The following is a 20,218-nucleotide window of genomic DNA, read 5'->3' as shown; positions in this document are numbered from 1 at the left end:
AAATCGCTTATGCCATGCGAATCCTCTATTTCTTCCTTTCCCTTGGGCTATTAGCTTATGCCCAATCTCCGGGCTCATTAGGAGATTTCCCTCTCGCTGTTAAAACGCCATATTTACATGCCTGGGTTCGGAATGCCAACGGTAATGCCCCCCAACAAGAATGGCCGCAGCTCTTCACACAAAAACATGTAAGTCGCTGTTTGTAATAAGCTAAACGGTTATCTTATTGAATTCCTGGTATTCAGATTCTTGCGTGGAATGCGATGGTTCGGGTAGATGGTCAACCTTACCAGTGGTTGGGCAATTCAAACATCGCCAACTTCTCGACTACAGCCGCCAGCGAAATAACCCCGACTAGCACAATATTTACCATTCAAGCTGGGCCCATAAAATTCAAAGCTACCTTCTTTACCCCAATCGAGGTTCATTTCCTTCATTGCTCATGATCGTGTTACCCTGAACGTTAACACAGCCAAACGACTACACTCGTCAATCGATCCCGTTCACCTACCTATTCGTTGATGGCTTCGTCGCAGACGATGGAAACCCACACACAATCCAACTGTATTCCGACATCTCTGGTGGTCAGCATAATCCTCATTGATACTATGTCGAAGGACGCTGATAAATACCTTAGAATGGATAAGCCACGACTTGTCGACTCAGATGAAATGGGACACACAAGACTCACCGGACAACATGGTCTATCACCATCTCGAACCACGGGACCCGAAGTCAATGATTGATAACGCTGATTCAGCTGAGGACGCAACCGCATATTATGCCACACCAAAGGTAATGGAAGATATGCCTCTCCTAGTTCACTTCCTAACAGTTTTCTACAGCGGCCTGGCCTCACCTGGCAGACAGGTGCCGATACTGATTGCAGGACTAGGTTTTCCCAGAATGGTAGTTTGACCAACGCCAAAGACACCGAATTCCGTCCTGTGAATAGGTGTGTTCTTCCAACAAACTAAGGTCTATCGTTGACGAATATCCATCAGCAAGTGGCCCGTCTTTTCCTTTGCGATAGACTTGGGATCAATCACCCCCACCACTCAACCAGACCCTGTTGTTTGGGCGCTGGGCCTCGTACGCGATCCCCTAGTGAACTATTCAGCTGGATCGGGGTTTCAACCTCGAATAGGTTATTACTGGTCAGCGTACCGCGGTATTGACGATGTGGTACGTGTTCATCCTCATCCCGATACTCATGATGACGAATATGCCAAACTTAGATCTCGGATTTCCTCGGGGATTTTGCTAATGCCAGAGTCAGAGGTCAGACTTTCGACGATGGCCTTCTCAAAGAAGCATCCGCTATTTCACCCGAATATGCAGGGATAATTTCGCTGGTGACAAGACAAATATTTGCGTCAATGGATATCACGATTGCGGACGACGAAAGAGGACGGACGAGTCCATCCGATGTAAAAATCTTCATGAAAGATATTTCCGTGTCCAAGTGAGCACAACTACGGCCATGTAGAGTCATTGCTAACTCCCAATGACCAGACGTGTTAACCCGGTTGAGGTTATCTATGCCGCCCTGCCTGCATTGCTTTACTTTAACCCCTCAATCGCCCGTGATCTATTACTTCCTTTATTTGAATTTCAGTCATCGTCATCTTATCCGAACGGTTACGCATCACCCGACCTTGGTGAGTTTTATCACAATAGTTTTATCATTCATTTCAAGTACTAAACTGTGTGCTTACAGGAAGTGGATACCCAACTATCAGTGGGAACACCAGCGCTACTGAAGAGCTTGCAATTGAGCGTACGTAGCGTTCGGATTGTCATTCTTTCCGTTAATCCAGAGTTCGCACGACAGATTGCGGCAACATGCTCATCATGGCATATGCTCATGCAGTCAAATCCGGTGACGATTCTCTCATCTCTAAATATGTGACCAATTTTATGTTCATACCACGTGCTCCGAGCTGACGGGGCCGCCTAGCATCCACTGCTACAAAAATGGGCAGCTTACCTTGTTCAATATTCCTTGCATCCCAACAATGCTGTATCAGCGGATGGTATTAGCTATCCCGGAATGTCTAACCTAGCATTGAAGGGAATCCTGGGAGTTCATTCTATGGGAAAGATAGACGAGCAACTCAATCGATCTAACACTACTTTCAAGGTCGGTTATCAGCGGATGGATTGGAGCGTTCTGATACGATATTATTAGGATAAGGCAAATGAACTCATTCAGAACTGGAAACAATTTGCCGTGACAGACACGCATATTCAAGCTGAGTATGGAAAGCCAGGAACATGGGGATTGATGTACAATCTTTTCCCTGCTGTTTGGCTCGAGACTGGCCTAATCGATGATGAAGTACGTTTTTCCCTTCAGGATCTCTTTCTGCATCTCAATATATAATTAAATAAAAAAACAGATTCTAAATCGTGAAGCGCAATTCTACCTCTCCAAAGCACGTAAGTACTTCAAAGGTATCGCCACATGCCCATTCCTTATACTCCCTTTGCTGCAGCCCCTGGGGATCAAAGCTACAGTCTTGACGATAATGCAGGCCGCGATATTGCCCACCCTCGTACGTGTAGTCCCTGCAACCGGTCTTTCAGGTCTGGTACTGACACTGAATTTGCAATCTAGACTGGTCCCTCATGACTGCAGCAGTAATACCATCTGGATTCACACCTGTCCGCGACACCCTCATCCAGTCGACTCATTTACAGGCGTACAACGTATCGCGGAAATTCCCATTGCCGATGAGATATATCGCGTCGACTGGAGTTGCTAGTTTTGGGACCACAGGAAGGTCAGTGCTACGTTGATTGGGTACATAATTCACATCAAGCTTATCGACATGCCGCCAGTGCTGCTCAAGGTGCCGCCTTTGGAATTCTGGCAATGAAGTTCGTTTCCCTTCTATGCATATTTTACTGCCTCTGACTCGTATGCTTCGTTAGTTTGAAGAATGTTGAAATAAGCCGTTCGAACTCTGGGGGCAGCGGTGATGTTGAAAAGAGAACTCCAATCGGTGCAATTGTTGGAGGCGTAATTGGCGGTCTTGCATTCGTTCTCATCGTTGCGGCTGCCATTTTCTTCTTGCGTAGACGCAGGGTGCACCGTCTCAGAGGTGGTATTGATCTCCACGATGAGCACCACGCCAAACCTCATCCTTTCGTCACCCAATACGCTCCAGTCAATAACAACGATAGCGCATTCCAAATCTCACAACAACGCTCTGATGCGAGTCTTTCTCCGCCGCCCTGGCAGGAATCTTTGCCCGAACCATTTTCAGAACCACAAAATTCGGAGAGACCACATTCAGATACTAGTGGGAGGAATCATTTGTCTGTAACCCCCACTTTGCCAATCACGGCCCCCCAACCGTTATCATCTAAACAACGAGAAATTCTTCGGCAAAACCAATCTCATCAATCTCAACCTTCTGAATCAGCCGTCTCGACCCTCACCAATCCATGGTCGGCAGCCGGATCAGGAAGGGAAGATGTTTTGCGGGCTGAAGTAGATGAACTGAGAAGAGAAATGGAGGCTATCAGAAATATTGCACAACCCCCGCCTAGTTATCAGTAGGAGCGACACTATCTGTGGTGGAAGTTGAGGCATGCGTGGATCATAGTGATTTTTCTATCATTCCTTTATTGTTTGCGCTCCTTTTTTTTCAATACTATTTCACTATCTGTTGGCAGGCGTAATTATGTATGTTATATATCTTGCATATTATTGTGACTGAAGTCACTGAACGTGCGTGTGCTTGCGGTTTCCATGCAATCCGAGGTTCAGAACCTGTGTTGTGTCGTTCATGAACTTGCTACACCTAGCCTTTTTTCGAAGATTGGTCATGTTCAGCTAGAGTCCTTTGTTCAACGTAATAGCAAGTTCCTAGAAGTGCAAACCACGCCTTAGAAGAAACCTTGAGGTCTAAAGCAGAAGGTTGAATCTTCGCGAGTGGCTAGACTATTTCACGCGATAATCAAGAGCGAACTCCTTTTTCTAAATCCAATTTAGTTGCCACACCTCGTTTATTCCATCAGGGCACGGGATCAAACGTACCCAAATGGCGAAAATAATCTCGGGATGTTGGTCACACATGGGTTCACATATTCGGACAAGGCGTTTCTCCATTCCAGAATCGACAAAGCCTGAACATGATTGATACCCATGTGCCACTTTTGACCGTCTCCATAGCCCATCGAACAACGAACAATCACCTTGTTGTCAATGGATCCCACTGGTTCATTCATCTATTCGTCGAGATCATCATTGCCTGAACGGAGGCGCCATACATGGATTTAGAGACAGGACGACGCGATCAAATGCTGGAGGGATGGAGAAGCGGAAACTTGTTAAATGAAACGCACTGGGAGCAGCTGAAAGAAACGTTGAGCCGCTCCGTACTTGTCGAGGAGGGAGTGAGAGGTTGAATGAGCCGCCGACCGATCGGCAAAGTATGAACAGGGAGTTGGGTTTATCGCATAGAAATAACCGAGAGAGATCAGATAGGAAATGAAGGGTAGGAATGACGAATGTTGGTTTGCGCGTTGAAGCAACTTCGTGGACATGTGGGAGTTTCCAGGATAGTGGTCGGACGAAGGTGGGTGAGGATGGTAGCGTCGTGCTTGCAGTTCTGGGAGCGTTAGTCGATCTAGTCCGATGACACCGATTCGCTTTGAAATATGGAGCACAACTTCAAACAAAACCTGCGTAAAGTGATGCTGGACTAAGGGTGGAAAGAATACGACTAAATGGGGCTCACCTGAAGCTAGCCAAGCGGGAGATTCACTGAAAAAATAAAATATACAGAACCAAAACGATACAGAGACGTCTGAAAGTACTGTCGAGGGTTTCAACTTCGCGAGACTAAACAGGAGTAAGTTTCGCTGTTTCACGTCATCGGCACTGATCTAGCAGGCGACAGGTCCGCTTCAGGAACGGGTCGGTTCTAGAGGTGACAACTTGTCTATATTACACATGACGGTAAAGCAAACTTTAGGTGGAAACCGTTTTTGAAAATTCATGACAATACCACAGCCGAACTCTGCTTTCTGATATTTGACCTATGACAAGGCGGCCCGGAAGAAGGAATGGTAGAAAATATGTAACTTCTCGGACAAAGCCAGCCGAATAAAGAACGTTAGATTGAGCTCGAGCGGCAGTGAAGAGATCGCTGAGGTACCACGGCCAATTGCTGTTCCACTGCCAGAAATGAATCAGGTGATCTTTCGAGGAAGGTTCAGTAAACGTGAAGGCCCCGGTTGATTGTGTCTCTTGGGCCGTTTCATCTGCTCTATTCTGAGTCTCCTTTTTTCCCCTTGACAGATTCACAAGGACAGCCGCAGATCGTAACCACGGTGTTGACCAAATTTATCTACGAGTGAGCATCCCAGATGGCCTTCAAACACATCGCGCATTTGATCAAACTTCTTCAACTGATGTCCCGGAGAAGAACTGTTCGCTCTCTATGAATATAAAATGTGAAGTCCCCAGATCGCATAGCTCACGGTTGGAGCGCGGCGTCGTCGAATGAAAGTACGTGCCCCATCTGCAACATGGAGTAGGTGGATGAGAAACTCTATCAGAGACTGGTTTGCTCACAAGAGTGCTTGCTGCCTTGGAGTCTTGGTGGAGTCGTTGTTGAGCCAATGGCTCGGCAACAGGGATATCATTGATCGGAATGATGCTAAAGTGATCAAACTTCGAGGGCGCTCTTGATCGGTTACGCATTCGTCTGCCCACTAGAAGGTAAGTTATCCGAAATGCACCGTCAAGACGCAAGACAAGCTCTTATATGTGCCAATCCTACAGTCCAGGTATCTCGAGACATAACGGCATTGTCCTTGTGGCTAGCTTCGATTCTTGATAAACAAGAAATATCACTTTCTTTCGCTGTTGCCACCTCTCGCTTCATCGGGTTTCATGGGAATCTGCGGGGAATCTGGTAGTGTCAAGGCAAGGCCACCCATGAAATCAATGATAATGCAAAAACAAACACAGACCATAAGTCACCTAAAGTTTTTCGAGATCCTGTATCAGAGCATCACTAGCTACCAGTGACTAACTGCAACGACAAAGTATCGCTTATGCCATGCTTATCCTCTACTTCTTCCTTTCATTTGGACTACAGGCTTATGCCCAATCTCCCAGCTCGCTAGGAGATTTCCCTCTCGCTGTGAAAACGCCATATCTACATGCCTGGACTCGGAATGCCGACGGTAATGCCCCCCAACACGTATGGCCACAGCTCTTCACACAAGGACATGTGAGTCATTGTTTGTAATAAGGCCAAAAGATTATCTCATTGAGTTCTTTGAACCCAGATTCTGGCGTGGAATGCGATGGTTCGGGTAGATGGCCAACCCTACCAATGGTTGGGCAGTTCAAATCCAAATGTCGCCAACTTCTCGGCCACAACCTCCAGCGAAATAACCCCGACTAGCACAATATTTACCATTCAAGCTGGTCCCATGAAATTCAAAGCTACCTTCTTTACCCCAATCGAGGTTAATTTTCTTCATTGTTCACGATCGCGTTACCCTGAACGTTAACACAGCCAAACGACTACACTCGTCAATCGATCCCGTTCACCTACCTATTCGTTGATGGCTTCGTCGCAGACGATGGAAACCCACACACAATCCAACTGTATTCCGACATCTCTGGTGGTCAGCATAATCCTCATTGATACTATGTCGAAGGACGCTGATAAATACCTTAGAATGGATAAGCCACGACTTGTCGACGCAGATGAAATGGGGCACACAAGACCCGCCGGACAACATGGTCTATCACCATCTCGAACCACGGGACCCGAAGTCAATGATTGATAACGCTGATTCAGCGGAGGACGCAACCGTATACTATGCCGCACCAAAGGTGAATAGAAGGAGTGCTTCTCCTGGTTCACTTCCTGACCGCTCCCTACAGCGGCCTGGCCTCACCTGGCAGACAGGTACCGATACTGATTGCAGGATTAGGTTTGCGAAGAGCGGTAGTTTGATCAACTCCAAAGACACCAACTTCCGTCCTGTGAATAGGTGTGTTTTTCCAACAGAATGAGGTCTATCGTTGACAAATTTCCATCAGAAAGTGGCCCGTCTTTTCCTTTGCGATAGACTTGGGATCAATCACCCCCACCACTCAACCAGACCCTGTTGTTTGGGCGCTGGGCCTCGTACGCGATCCCTTAGTGAACTATTCAGCTGGATCGGGGTTTCAACCTCGAATAGGTTATTACTGGTCAGCATACCACGGTATTGACGATGTGGTACGTGTTCATCCTCATCCCGATACTCATGATGACGAATATGCCAAACTTAGATCTCGGATTTCCTCGGGGATTTTGCGAATGCCAGAGTCAGAGGCCAGGCTTTCGACGATGGTCTTCTCAAAGCAGCATCCGCTATTTCACCGGAATACGCAGGAATAATTTCGCTGGTGACAAGACAAATATTTGCATCGATGGATATCACGATTGCGGCCGGCCAAAGAGGACGGACGAGTCCGTCCGATGTAAAAATATTCATGAAGGACGTTTCTGTGTCCAAGTGAGCACAACGACGGCCATGTAGAGTCGCTGCTAACTCCCAATGACCAGTCGTGCTAATCCTGTCGAAGTTATCTATGCCGCACTACCTGCATTGCTTTACTTCAACTCCTCACTCACCCATGATCTCTTACTTCCTTTATTTGAATTTCAGTCATCGTCGTCTTATCCGAACGGTTACGCATCACCCGATCTTGGTCCGTATAATCACTGTAACTTTATCATTCATTTCAAGTACTAAACCGTGTGCTTACAGGAAGTGGATACCCAACTATCAGTGGGAACACTAGCGCTACTGAAGAGCTTGCAATCGAGCGTACGTAGCGGTCGGATTGTCATTCGTTCCGTTAATCCAGAGTTCGCACGACAGATTGCGGCAACATGCTCATCATGGCTTATGCTCATGCAGCCAAATCCGGTGATGGTTCTCTCATCTCTAAATATGTCAGTAGGCTTCTCCATTCATGGGGCGTATAGGCCTGACAAACTCGATTAGCATTCGCTGCTACAAAAATGGGCAGCTTACCTTGTTCAAAATTCATTACATCCGAATAATGCTGTATCAGCGGATGGTATTAGCTACCCCGGAATGTCCAATCTAGCATTGAAGGGAATCCTGGGAGTTTACTCTATGGGAAAGATAGACGAGCATATCAATCCATCTAACACTACTTTCAGGGTGAGTTATCGGCGGATGGATTGGAGCGTTCTGACGCGATATTCTTAGGATAAGGCAAATGAACTCATTCAGAGCTGGAAACAACTTGCCGTGACAGACACGCATATTCAAGCTGAATACGGAAAGCCGGGCACATGGGGATTGATGTACAATCTCTTCCCTGCCGTTTGGCTCGAGACTGGTCTAATCGATGATGAAGTATGTTTTTCCCTTGAGGATATCCTTCTGCATCTCGATATATAATCAAATAAAAAACAGATTCTAAATCGTGAAGCGCAATTCTACCTCTCTCAAGCACGTAAGTACTTCAAAGGTATCGCTATATGCCCATTCCTTATACTCCCTTTTCTACAGCCCCTGGGGATCAAAGCTACAGCCTCGACGTTGACGCAGGCTCCGATATTGCTTACCCTCGTATGTGTAGCCCCCGAAACGTGTTCCCAGGTATGACGCTAACACTGATCATGCATTCTAGATTGGTCTCTCATGACTGCAGCAATAATGCCCTCCGGATTCACGTCTGTCCGCGACACCCTCATCAAGTCAACACATTTCCAGGCATACAACATATCGCAGCAATTCCCATTGCCGATGAGATATACAGCATCGACTGGAGTTGCTAGTTTTGGGACCACAGGAAGGTCAGTGCTACGTTGATTGGGTACATAATTCACATCAAGCTTATCGACTGCCGCCAGTGCTGCTCAAGGCGCCGCCTTTGGAATTCTGGCAATGAAGTTCGTTTCCATTCTATGCATAATTTACTGCCTCTGACTCGTATATGCTTCGTTAGTTTGCAGAATGTTGAAATAAGCCGTTCGAACTCTGGGGGCAGCGGTAATGTTGAAAAGAGAACTCCAATCGGTGCAATTGTTGGAGGCGTAATTGGCGGTCTTGCATTCGTTCTCATCGTTGCGGCTGCCATTTTCTTCTGGCGTAGACGAAGGGTGCGCCATCCCAGAGGTGTTATTGATCTCCACGATAAGCACCACGCCAAACCATACGCTCCAGTCAATGACAACGATAATGCATTCCAATTCCCACAACAACTCTCTGATGCGAGTCTCTCTCCGCCAACCTGGCAGGGATCTTTGTCCGAACCATTTTCAGACCCACAACCTTCGGAAAGTTCACTGTCATATGCTAGTGGGAGGAATCATATGTCTGTAACCCCCACTTCGCCGATCACGGCCCCCCAACCGTTATCATCTAAGCAACGAGAAATTCTCCGACATAACCAATCTCATCAATCTCAACCTTCTGTGTCAGCTGTGTCGACCCTCACTAATCCATGGTCGGCAGCCGGATCAGGAAGGGAAGAAGTTTTGAGGGCTGAAGTAGGTGAGCTGAGAAGAGGAATGGAGGCAATCAGAATTATTGCACAACCCCCGCCTAGGAGCGACTCCATCCGTGGTGGAAGTCCAGTCATGCGCAGACCATAGTGATTTTTTGAGGATAGCCGTATATCATTCTTTTATTGTTCGTGCTCCTTTATTTCGCTATTTATTGGCAGGCCTATTTTTATATATTATATCTTGCATATTATTGTGACTGAACGTGCATTTGGATGCGGTTTGACGGAAATCGAGTTCAGAACCTGCTTATGCATTCATGAACTTGCTTTCCCTAGCCTTCCATTGAAAATCACGCCTTGGAGGAAACCTTGAGGTCCGAAGAGCGCTGAAGCTTGAAGTTGAAGTTTGGTGAGTGCCTTGACTATTCGCGCGGTAGTAAAAGGCACACTCCTCCCAATCGTTCCAATCAAGTTGCCACTCCTCGTTCATTCCACCAGGACAACGTGGCGGGATCAAGCGTAACTACATGGCGAAAATAATTTCGGGACGTTGGTCGCACATGGGTCTAGTGAATTTCGGACAAGGCGTTTCTCCATTCCAGAATCAACAAAGCCTGAACATGATTGATACCCATGTGCCGTCTCCACAGCCACATCGAACAACGAACAATCACCTTGTTTTCGATGGATCCTGGCACTTGTTCATTCATCTATTCGTCGATGTCGACGGAACAGATTATTGACACGACTTCTCTCCGTTTCGGAATGCGTAAAGCGTGATACTTCAGGGCCGATGTATAGCAGGAGTTGAAGCAGCATGATCAGAGCATGATCTATGATCATCATTTTACTCGAATACATCCACGATCAACTTTGAGTGATAAACTGACGACTGATCCGGGAAATGGGACAGGATGCTTGCCATTCTCTTACGCCACAGCCAAAGTGAGTTGAATCAGTGCCTTCTACCCTGATACAGCGCGCTGGCCTCATTCTGCAGATACGTCCTTAATCCAACAGATCCCTGGTCAGCTTTTTCACCTCGATATCTAGCTCTACTGATTGCTACAAGGTGGCTCGAATGAAAATAAATAGATAGCTTGATTGATGTAGTTTGCTGACCACCGTCAGAACGAATTGATTATGTACAACCCAAAAATGTATGATATATGAAGTGTGAAAAAATTACGAACTATCAAAAGTGCCTACACACAGTAATACTGTTCGTGGATGCTTCCAAAGTAAAAATGGATACAAAGCTACATTAAGTTGACCTCGAAAGATGTCCGATCCATAGAGATAGAAACACGGTACCAGTGTTGGATGATAATTTAATAACCAGGACCGGCTGAAGGAGGATATCCTCGCGCAGGGAAGCCACCCTTCTGATATAATTGATTGCCACTGACACCACCAATGAGACTTCCGGGTGCCCCATTGTGGTAATTACTGGCGGTATCTTCATCATATTCTGGGCCACCAGGTCCAGCTAATAGCGGGTCCTTGACTTCCCATACTGCAAGTTTTGAACCAACAGAAAACTCGAGGTCTTCGCGCTAGAAATATAATATTTAAATGAATCCCAAATACAGAGAACGCAAAAACTTACAGTTATACTGTCCCAGTACTTGTAAACCATCATTACGCTCAAGAGCATGCAAAGTGTGAAGAAGAAAAGTCCGTCGATATAATGTTTGATGGCATCACAAATCGTAACACTGAACGCAAACAAGAGGACTTGGGCGATGGTGAAAAAGGCGGTGCCAAACACAATATCACCGATTGGCCACCGATCTTGGAGAGTCCGGAAGACTAGGACGAGCTGAGAGATTATGTATATGACGACGCAGATGAGTGGCCACAGGATATAGATTATCCAGAGACCGACGGTCTTGTCGAAACTGAACCCGGCAAACTGCTTGAAGGTAGCGATCGCGATGAAAAATGATATACCAAAGACTACGAGGCAGGAAATTCGTAGGAACTACAAGAGCTGTCAGAAAACCAACTCCGTGTGAAATTGAGTGGATTTACCCATAGAGAGAGTGGAGTACCGTCTTCGGCAAACAGGAAGCCTACAAACCCGTTGATGAGGAGGCAGCAGTACGTTGCTGCAACTAATCCTGTGTAGACCGCAGCGAACCACTAGTTACTGAGTTAGACGCTGTTGGCCGTTTTTCACAACTATGGACACGCACAGGATAGCTTGCATTAGATGTCGGTATCACCCCAGAGTCGAGGAACATCGCGAGAAGCTCGATAAGTGCATACATCCAGAAGAACATCACGATTTCCTTCCGGCCTGTTGCGTTGAATTCGGATGAGCTATCAAGGACAATGACAGGCTAACTCACCGACAGCGGTATATTTGCTCCTAATGTGGAGAATCATTATAATGGTCATAATAATTGCGACTATATGCACGAAACATGTTGCTAAAATCGACGTCAGCTCCCATGAACGAACGAAAAAATCCGGCCGAAGTAGCAAGAGTCCCAAGGCTTCAAGGGGTGGCTGACAGATGGACTATATGCGTTCTTTTCCTTCCCCCAGAGTTTGTTGAGAACATCTCCAATTCCAACAGGAGACAAACGCCAAGCAGGCTGCTAGGCTCGGCAATTCCAAATTTGACGAAAATTCTCCATGCTCTCGTCGGGCGAGAAGGGCACAGGACTCACATGGTTGAAAGATGAGAGTGCCTCCCACATCGACATTCCGGCTATAACAATTGGGCTCGATGCCTTGGTCTGAGCCGACAAGAGGGCAGATAACGAGGGCAGCCGTCTGGCAAATGGAGTCGAAAGACCCGAATTGAACACCCATAGTGGTGGTCGAAAGGAGGGACGAAGAAGAGGAGAGACTGTAGCTCTGAGGCGGGCGAGGCCGTTCAGCGAGATGGGAGCGTTGACGACGCCAGGCAGTCACCTCGACTCTCCCACAATCTGATGACTAAGCAGATTAATTTTGAGGTCCGTGCACTGCATGTGCCTTGAGGACCAACAGCCTCAGTGACAGAGATAGATAGATGAGCCTCCGTAGTCCAATTATCCAAGAACAACATCTTCACAGTAATCTTATCCCTTTCCCAGGTGATCTATCTTCACAGCCGTTTGGTATACATCCTATCATCAGGGCTCAGAACAGAATGTGTCGTGGAATTCAACAGCTCCAAGCTGTTGCAGGCTCCCAGGGGAATGCCGAGCAAAACATCCTAGAACAGCCCTGTGGTGCGCGGACAAAGCCAGGAGAACCAAGGCATCAGCCGGAGGGGTTGAACTCCACATCGAAGACACAGCACCGGACCCTCGCCGGCTGGCAAAGATACATGGAGAAAATCATCGGCGGCGGGTATCAATCAAACAGAAGATGCCCAACATGCAACAAAAAATGATATACGTAAGACCAGTAGTATAAGTAGGCGACAGATGAAAAGATCAGATAACTAATCAAGGGCAAGTCGGACTTAGATGATAGATCACTCTTCTAACAACAGTGGTGATTAGTGCCCTAAACACGGTTCATTGCTTGTGATTGTCTGTGTGCTACCCATACGATCCGAGATCGCTTAACACCTTACGAAGTTTTGTAAACCCTTACTTCCCTTATTTCCCTTAGGCAGTTGGTTATATGTATATACTAGATAAAAATACCAAGCCCGTCCGGTCAGTCGTCGCATCCCGAAGTAACACCTTTCACCGAGCCTTTGAACAAACATCTTCCGCTCAAATTTTCTTAGAAAAAAAAAAACGTTTCAAACTTATTCACAGGGAACTTCCCACCGTTTAGGTTCAAGTACGGACCCTCAACTGATAGATCATTCTTCAAGTTGCACACGATTTCTACGGCGATTTCACACATCAAACTTTGGTCACTGGCACCTCCACTTAGACCAGCCTCCATGCAGCAGCCTTGCGCCATAAGAAATGGGGATATGTGATTGTATTTAACATCTCGGGGCGTCTCATCAATAATTCCGTTGCCGGAGAAGGTTTTTACTTTAGTCCAACCTTAGTCTCATCAACCGAGGTTCATTACAAAGTTCGAGTCAAGTCCCCTACTATTGTTCCTATTGGCTTCAGTCACCGATTATTAGCAGCTGTGACTCCGCAAGGCCATAAGTTTCATCAGAAAACACGGAATACTTGCTACGCGCTCAAGGCCCTATAGCATCCGAGTAACTTTAGGTACCTCTCGAGGTAAGAAGGCACCCTACGAAGATGGCCGATAAGAACTGAACGACAGACAAGCTCAATTCTCTTATACTGTATGGGCCGCGCATAAACCATATGCATCGCGACAGCGCGCGGTGAATTCCGACAACCGGCTGAGTAAGAATATAGGTACATCACACGCGAGCATGTTCAGCCGAAAATACCACAGGTGCTCCAGTGCACGCAGTGCTCAACCCGTGGAATGCTTCTTTTGGTGATGGCGATTGTGATGCGAAAAGTCAAAATAACTTAGTACCTTCCTTCATCAATTCCGCACATAATTCCTCCCATCATGATCTTCAGGATCTTTTAATATTTTTTTTCCACTCTTTCGCTCCTGATGCTCCGAAATCCGTTAACATGGGAAATCGAATGTCATATAGGTCCTTACGGGGATATTTCACCACTTTCGTAATGGAAACCACGACAATAGGCGAACAACATTCTATTGTTACCAGTAGGCTGTCTTCAACCTTCAGACCCCTACACATGTCTTCTCATAAGTTTGCTCCTTTGTTCCATCGCTTACCTCAAGCTCCATGTCAAGATAACCTTAACAGAATGACTTACGTATAAACTCCGCAAACTAGATATCATTGACAAAAATGGGTTTTGATACTTGACAGTTGTAAAATCATCGGTGGAGGTCGGCGTAGAATCGATAATTCAGGGTTCCACAAATCAGTGGTCCGAGTGTGTCCGCAGGTGTCCGTCCGTCTCGCCTAAAGAAGTACCCAACGGCCAAAAAGTCTTATGTGATCCCAATGCGTCCGGGCTACAGTACCCTTAATCAATACTACTAACGTCTGATGGCCAAAAGGTAACTTGACTGTCTGTTTTTATCTCCGCTCTCCATTTTCTCCATGTTTTCGGACCGACCATTCGCAAGTCATTTACAAGTATATCGTAATGCAAAGGTGCAAAGTCCTGTATAAGTCTTAGTATCATTTTCCTTATTCACTTCACCATTTTTTGTCTACTTAGTCTTGAGGATGAAAAATTCAAGCTGCCAGAGACCCGTATCTCGGACCGAAAGGCTCGGAAACTTAATGCCTTAATTATGACGACTCGGATGTTCAGACCCGATGGGTTGACTCGCATATACTTACGGTAAAATATGAGGAGGAATCATCTTTAAAAAAATGTATCCGGGTTAATACTCCTTACCTCCGTTGTGACGGAGAGAGTAGGGGACCGCCTCGGAGGATGCGGTGACTTAAGCATACATCACTGAAACCAAAAGCTCAAGAATTTTGGCAATAAAGAAGGATGAGAAGACGAGTAAAAAGGTAGCTGTACAAATGAAACGTAAGAAGTAATTCAAAGCCAGTGGAAGACGTTTCAAAGTGTACAAGTCCGATAAAAAAAATTCCGCGCCGTATGGACTCTATCCTTCTCGAAAAAAAATTGATCAAATCCCTGATGTACTCATCATACGAGCATCATACAACTTCGGTCCAACGGATTCAAAACACAGGGTGTTGATAAACCCAGCTCGAAACTCAACACTGGTAGAGTAGGCTAGTACGGTAATCGGTCATAGCCTACCAACCACTAATTACCTACTTCGGGCCCCCTTGAGTTTCTGATCCCTTCGATGCGTGCTACGTAGGGTATATATAATGTGTGCAAGTATCCAGTGCGTCTGCGCGCTTCCAGGGTTCTCAATCCATCACCCTCGGATGGATCACTTCCGCGGAGTTGTACAGGTAAATTTTGATTTATTGCTTTAAAATAAGTATGATTCCCTTTACTCGAAGGTCTGTGCGACTCGGAAGGTAGGGTATGCATAGTGGTATATATCTTGAACTACAAACCCTTACAGTGGAAGTCGTTCATTCGAAAAACCCTCGGTTTCGATTTTTCTTGTTTTCTCTTCCTCTTTTTTAAATGGAGAATCGTGCGATGCGCAAGATGACTAGGCTACTGGTGCGACCGATTCGGAAGATAAAGAAAAGCAGTTGTAAATTGAAGGCCCTTGAATCACACTCGCTCATTTCTGATCAACGAGACCGCGGGCAGGAGATCATAAAGATAATTCAAAAGATACTACGTCCCAGGCGAGTTAATCGGGCAGTCGTTTCCTTCATCTAAGGAGTAGCAAGTTGTGAACCTCGGTTCCATGCTGGAGAGGTAAATGTTTGATCAGAAATTTTTTGATGACTTGGACGCTGGTTGAGGCACAAATTGCTGTCACAACTAAGTCTAAGAACCTCAGGGTCAGTAAGGGTATGCACACCGTGCCTAGTGGAAGGGGCGACGGGTTTTCTACTACCGTCGCTAACTTGTTAATACGTTGTGCGCTACCGGCCAGTGAGGTAGAAAGGTCATTAGCGACGTCATCATCATACAACGGTTTGAACTTTTTCCGATGAGACCGCGTGCTGCGAGTGACCTTATGAGAGTTGAACAGGACGAGTATGTAAGGCCGCTTTACGCAGAACGCATACACGGTGAACTAGTATCATATTACATTCAACCCCCAACCGAAGATACCGTTATGTTGTAACTGCGTAGCTTGATAGAAATCAAAAAAAACAGAACCAGCTGCCTGGCAAGGTCATAACATCCAGGGATGGCGACATATCAACTTTATGAATCTGACGTCCGAAGTCACCGTTCAGTGAGTTGGAATACTTATTTACGTGAAACTTGTGGTATGTTTTTGCGGCAATGATGCGATGATACGCAAGACTTGTTTTAACGCTGCTGCCGAACGACGGCTTATTTCTGATTATTATCCAATAATCATTATTTATGATTATCAGACACAAATAAGGCAATATTCATTCAATCGCGATTCGTTGTCGAACCATCTGAGTGACATTTGTTACATTTGTATTACTTAACGTGATACTGTCACGGTTTTGTCCATCAAATAGCATCACCTTATTTGGATCTACAAGCTATAAACAAAAATGCTCCTTGTTCATTCGGTTGCTCCGTGGGCACAGAGTAAAGTGTATATATCCATGGGTTCTGGTATTATCCATTAAAAAGGGATGCAGAATTTTTGCGGAGACGGTTACCACAATACCGGCGGTATCTTGTGGTGTTTTTGACAAAAGGCGTATACGGGGAAGAGAGATAGATTGAAAAAGATTAAGATGGAATGGAATCAAAGTTGCATGTTCATGTAAAGGTGTACTACATACTAATTTTGCTTCTCGGCTGGCAAAAAATTCATCAGTAATTTTCTTCGTAACCAGCGACTGAACCTAAGGGAACACAAAAGGAATGTACAATTTGACCGAAGCCATCACCGAACAGCATTATGTATGCGTGTGTACTATTATTCAATTGCGATGGCTAAAATAAATACAAAACTTGCATGGTCATTTCCTGCTGATCTATTTACTACGTCTTTTCACAAATGTTACGAGCAGAATACAGTAGAAACAGAGCCTATGCCACATTTGGACCTCTTTTCACTGCGGAATACACATATTCACTCTTATGTGTAGTCACCAACAGAGTCGGCCATCACATAACGAATCAACGATCCAGCCGCCATCGACAAATTTCGATCAATTTTACTCAACTTATCTGGCCGGCAACATTTTCAAGCCAAGGGTCACACGATAGAATAAAAACAAAACCTTCTTTGTCATGCATGACGCCGGGAGAAAACACATGGGGAAATTTATCAGTTGGTGATAAAGAACACCCCATGGAAATCAGAGTCGGTATAGTGGATCTTTGCTCAGCCCCAAACTCCCCAAAATCGATCTGGATTGGTTATGCTGGAACGGCCAAAATTGCTCCAGATCGTAAAGTAGAATGTAGAGATGTCATTGAAACATTCTGGAAGGTTCACTTCATGCGTCTATCTTATGTAGTATGTACAATTGCAACTGTCATATTTACTAAGAGTCAAACCTGGTGCATTCGTCAAGGAGACGTGGGATGGATGGATTTCGTGGTGATTTGCAAGCGGCGAGGATCCATTTTTGCGATATTCTCGTCATAAACTGTCACACAGCATCATCATTTTTCTTGCGTTGACCAGCCTTTGTTAACAATTAAACGCCGAATACGACGGCGACGATGAAGTAAGCAGTGTCGTCGTATCGACGGGGATACAATGAGGCGACGGTCTTTCAAGTAACGGATAGGCGGGCTTTTACAATTGCGTCAAAGGAGTCGGTTGTTCCAATCCAGCGGTCCGCGCACAGGTCACAAAATAAAGTCGGACTGCGGCGGAACACCCAGCGGAACAGCCGGGTACCAAACGAACTGAAATTGTGAATATGTTAGACATGGAAATTTCCGTCATTGACATACTCGGGGAAAAAATATATCTATCCGGTTTATTCTACTATCACAGGGAGACCGTGGGAGGTAGAGAGGTCTGATTCCTTGTATCTGGGAGAGGAGACGATCTGGACTCAGATCCTCCTTGCAGGGGTAAGACCGTAAGAAGATTTTAAGTTGTTGATCTAATGCATCAATTGTTCAACGAGATTAATAGACAAGAATTACTGATACCCAAATCTGATCTTGGAGGGTGGGCGCTTGTATAGTGTGTGTTGCGTTACTTATTTCGGTTCGGATCGTTCCTTGTCATAGTTGTTTTGCTTTCCATTTTTGTGAACAGTCGGATGTTTCTGAACTGAGGTACATGCGTTGGTATGGAAGTCGTTTCTATATATGGAAAGGGACCGGCCAGCGGTTCGGTTTTGTTGTCAATTTTATTTTTTATTTATTTATTTCTGCTGGTTAACCTAAATTCGAGCTAATCCGGACTTTACTGAGTGGCGTAGAGAACCAAGGAATCCAATACTCATTAATAATAATGGATCACCGTACAGGGAGGAAAGAACTCTTAGGCTCTTTTCCAACAAATGGATTTATGGCGAGGACATCGGGAATACTCTGGCAAGTACATAAATTTTGTGAAAGGCTCGACGACAGGGATAACTGGATATGTGTTGCTGTTCTCTGGAGGCTTAGAAAACGGTGATCCTGACCGGAAGAATATCTATCTTGTTCTATCAGTTCTCCCTTCCAAAAAGTACATGGTTACTTGGTGACGTGAAGACAGGAGAGTTGTACATATGATGACAATTCGAGGCATCTAAATCCTCGCTTACCGGTACTCGGAGGCGGAGAGATGGAAGCTGAAGAAAATTTGGGTAGATACGAAGGAGATATCAGTAGTGAATAGGTGTGATTGACAGTAACACCTAACGTGGTGTTCTTAGCGCATTCGTTCCTGCTTGTGGTTCCAAGGGTAAAAAAATTTGCAAGTGAGATTTCCTTTTTCGATATGGCAGAGTGCCAAATTTACGGTTACCTCGAGATGAGGAGCATTAATCATATTGAGAAGACTGGCTGTGGCTGTTGTGGTTGACTGATGATGATGTTGTAGCAGGCAGGCAGACAGGCCTGCGATTCTGCGAACCCATGTGGGAGACGTAATAAATAAATACAGTACTCGAGTACGTGGCTAAGTCCGATTTGTTTGGCGCGCTGGGTTCTAGGAGATTGACGCCGCGCGGTGGTGATGCTTGGATGGGGCAGCAGCGGAGAGCCTCTCAGCCCTGCGAGCCTTGCAAGCGAAAGAACGGGAAGCGCAGTGGGGGGAGAGATCACGTGCGGAGATAAGGGAAAGGCTATGGGGAATCCCTGGGGAATCCCCGTGCGTGACTGGGCCGGGCGAGAATCGAGCCACCGGACGGAGGAGAAACGGACTGGCTTGGCCTGCGACCTGAATCTGATGGCGTGACGCGGATCTCTCGCCTGTCACGTCCTCCGAACGGAGCATGATGAGATTATTCAACTCTCCTTTCACCAAATGAAAAATCAATATCCGCCTTTTATACCCCTACGGCGCATACATCCACACTCACCATGCTCGCCGTTCACAATACCGTGCACGCGCCCCCGACGCCGCCCTACACATCCACCTTTCTCTCCCGAACCACCACCACCCTTCCCCCCATCGCCTCTCTCGCCATGCAGCCCCGTAAGTACCCGCATATAGTCACCTTCTCGTGCTCACAGCTGCCCCAGTAACTCCCCCAGACGACACCCGCGACGTTGATATGGCTCACTCAAAACCAACGACACCCCATCACGTCGACTGGCTCGACTTCACGAGATCACGCTCTTCACACTTTCTTGCAGAGAAAACTTGCGAGATGATCTGCTACCTATGGCACGCAAACTCCCCCGCCGCTCCTAGTGCGCATATACCCGCTTTATCCGGCGCGAATGCGTACCCAAGCCCAAGTAACTCGCCCCCCAATTCAGCCCATCCCCCTACCTCCCGACCTCAACCCTCGACCTCCAACTCGCGCCAACTCAACGTCTCACCTGGCTTTGTTGCTTTTGTACATAAGCTCCTAGAGACAACTCAAGTGTCGCAATCCGTTATCGTCTTGTCTCTGCACTACATTTACAAGGTCAAGGCAAACACCGGTGCCCACGGTTCATCTGAGAGCGAGTTTCGGGTAGCGGTCGCAGCACTTATGATGGCTAATAAGTTTCTCGA

General features: G+C 46.3%; 3 protein-coding genes across 3 annotated transcripts; 2 read left to right on the top strand and 1 right to left on the bottom strand.

The window, feature by feature from the left end:
* Window positions 1-14: 14 nt before the first annotated feature.
* On the top strand, window positions 15-3,568 carry AGABI2DRAFT_123369 (hypothetical protein; the record flags this gene model as incomplete). Its single annotated transcript, XM_006457442.1, has 17 exons — window positions 15-188; window positions 246-422; window positions 473-584; window positions 638-795; window positions 846-955; window positions 1,005-1,185; window positions 1,239-1,465; window positions 1,516-1,661; window positions 1,721-1,780; window positions 1,835-1,908; window positions 1,961-2,143; window positions 2,192-2,341; window positions 2,403-2,442; window positions 2,499-2,558; window positions 2,621-2,786; window positions 2,845-2,883; window positions 2,938-3,568. The coding sequence occupies 17 exons, from the start codon at window positions 15-17 to the stop codon at window positions 3,566-3,568; spliced, it is 2,688 nt and encodes an 895-aa protein (XP_006457505.1).
* A 2,512-nt stretch (window positions 3,569-6,080) lies between these two features.
* On the top strand, window positions 6,081-9,659 carry AGABI2DRAFT_123368 (hypothetical protein; the record flags this gene model as incomplete). Its single annotated transcript, XM_006457441.1, has 17 exons — window positions 6,081-6,254; window positions 6,313-6,495; window positions 6,546-6,657; window positions 6,711-6,868; window positions 6,920-7,029; window positions 7,079-7,259; window positions 7,313-7,539; window positions 7,590-7,735; window positions 7,795-7,854; window positions 7,909-7,982; window positions 8,035-8,217; window positions 8,266-8,415; window positions 8,476-8,515; window positions 8,572-8,631; window positions 8,693-8,858; window positions 8,916-8,954; window positions 9,011-9,659. The coding sequence occupies 17 exons, from the start codon at window positions 6,081-6,083 to the stop codon at window positions 9,657-9,659; spliced, it is 2,712 nt and encodes a 903-aa protein (XP_006457504.1).
* Window positions 9,660-10,587: 928 nt separating this feature from the next.
* AGABI2DRAFT_196177 (hypothetical protein) lies at window positions 10,588-12,612 on the bottom strand. The gene is made up of 6 exons (XM_006457440.1): window positions 12,190-12,612; window positions 11,866-11,946; window positions 11,710-11,813; window positions 11,546-11,656; window positions 11,121-11,495; window positions 10,588-11,067 (listed from the first exon to the last, which is right to left on the bottom strand). Exons 1-6 carry the CDS (start codon window positions 12,332-12,334, stop codon window positions 10,843-10,845), a joined length of 1,041 nt encoding a protein of 346 aa, XP_006457503.1. The 5' UTR covers window positions 12,335-12,612; the 3' UTR covers window positions 10,588-10,842.
* Window positions 12,613-20,218: the final 7,606 nt, after the last annotated feature.

Source organism: Agaricus bisporus (genome assembly GCF_000300575.1).
Source record: "Agaricus bisporus var. bisporus H97 unplaced genomic scaffold AGABI2scaffold_17, whole genome shotgun sequence".
NCBI lineage: Eukaryota > Fungi > Basidiomycota > Agaricomycetes > Agaricales > Agaricaceae > Agaricus > Agaricus bisporus.
This window is presented reverse-complemented; position numbering and strand designations above follow the sequence as displayed.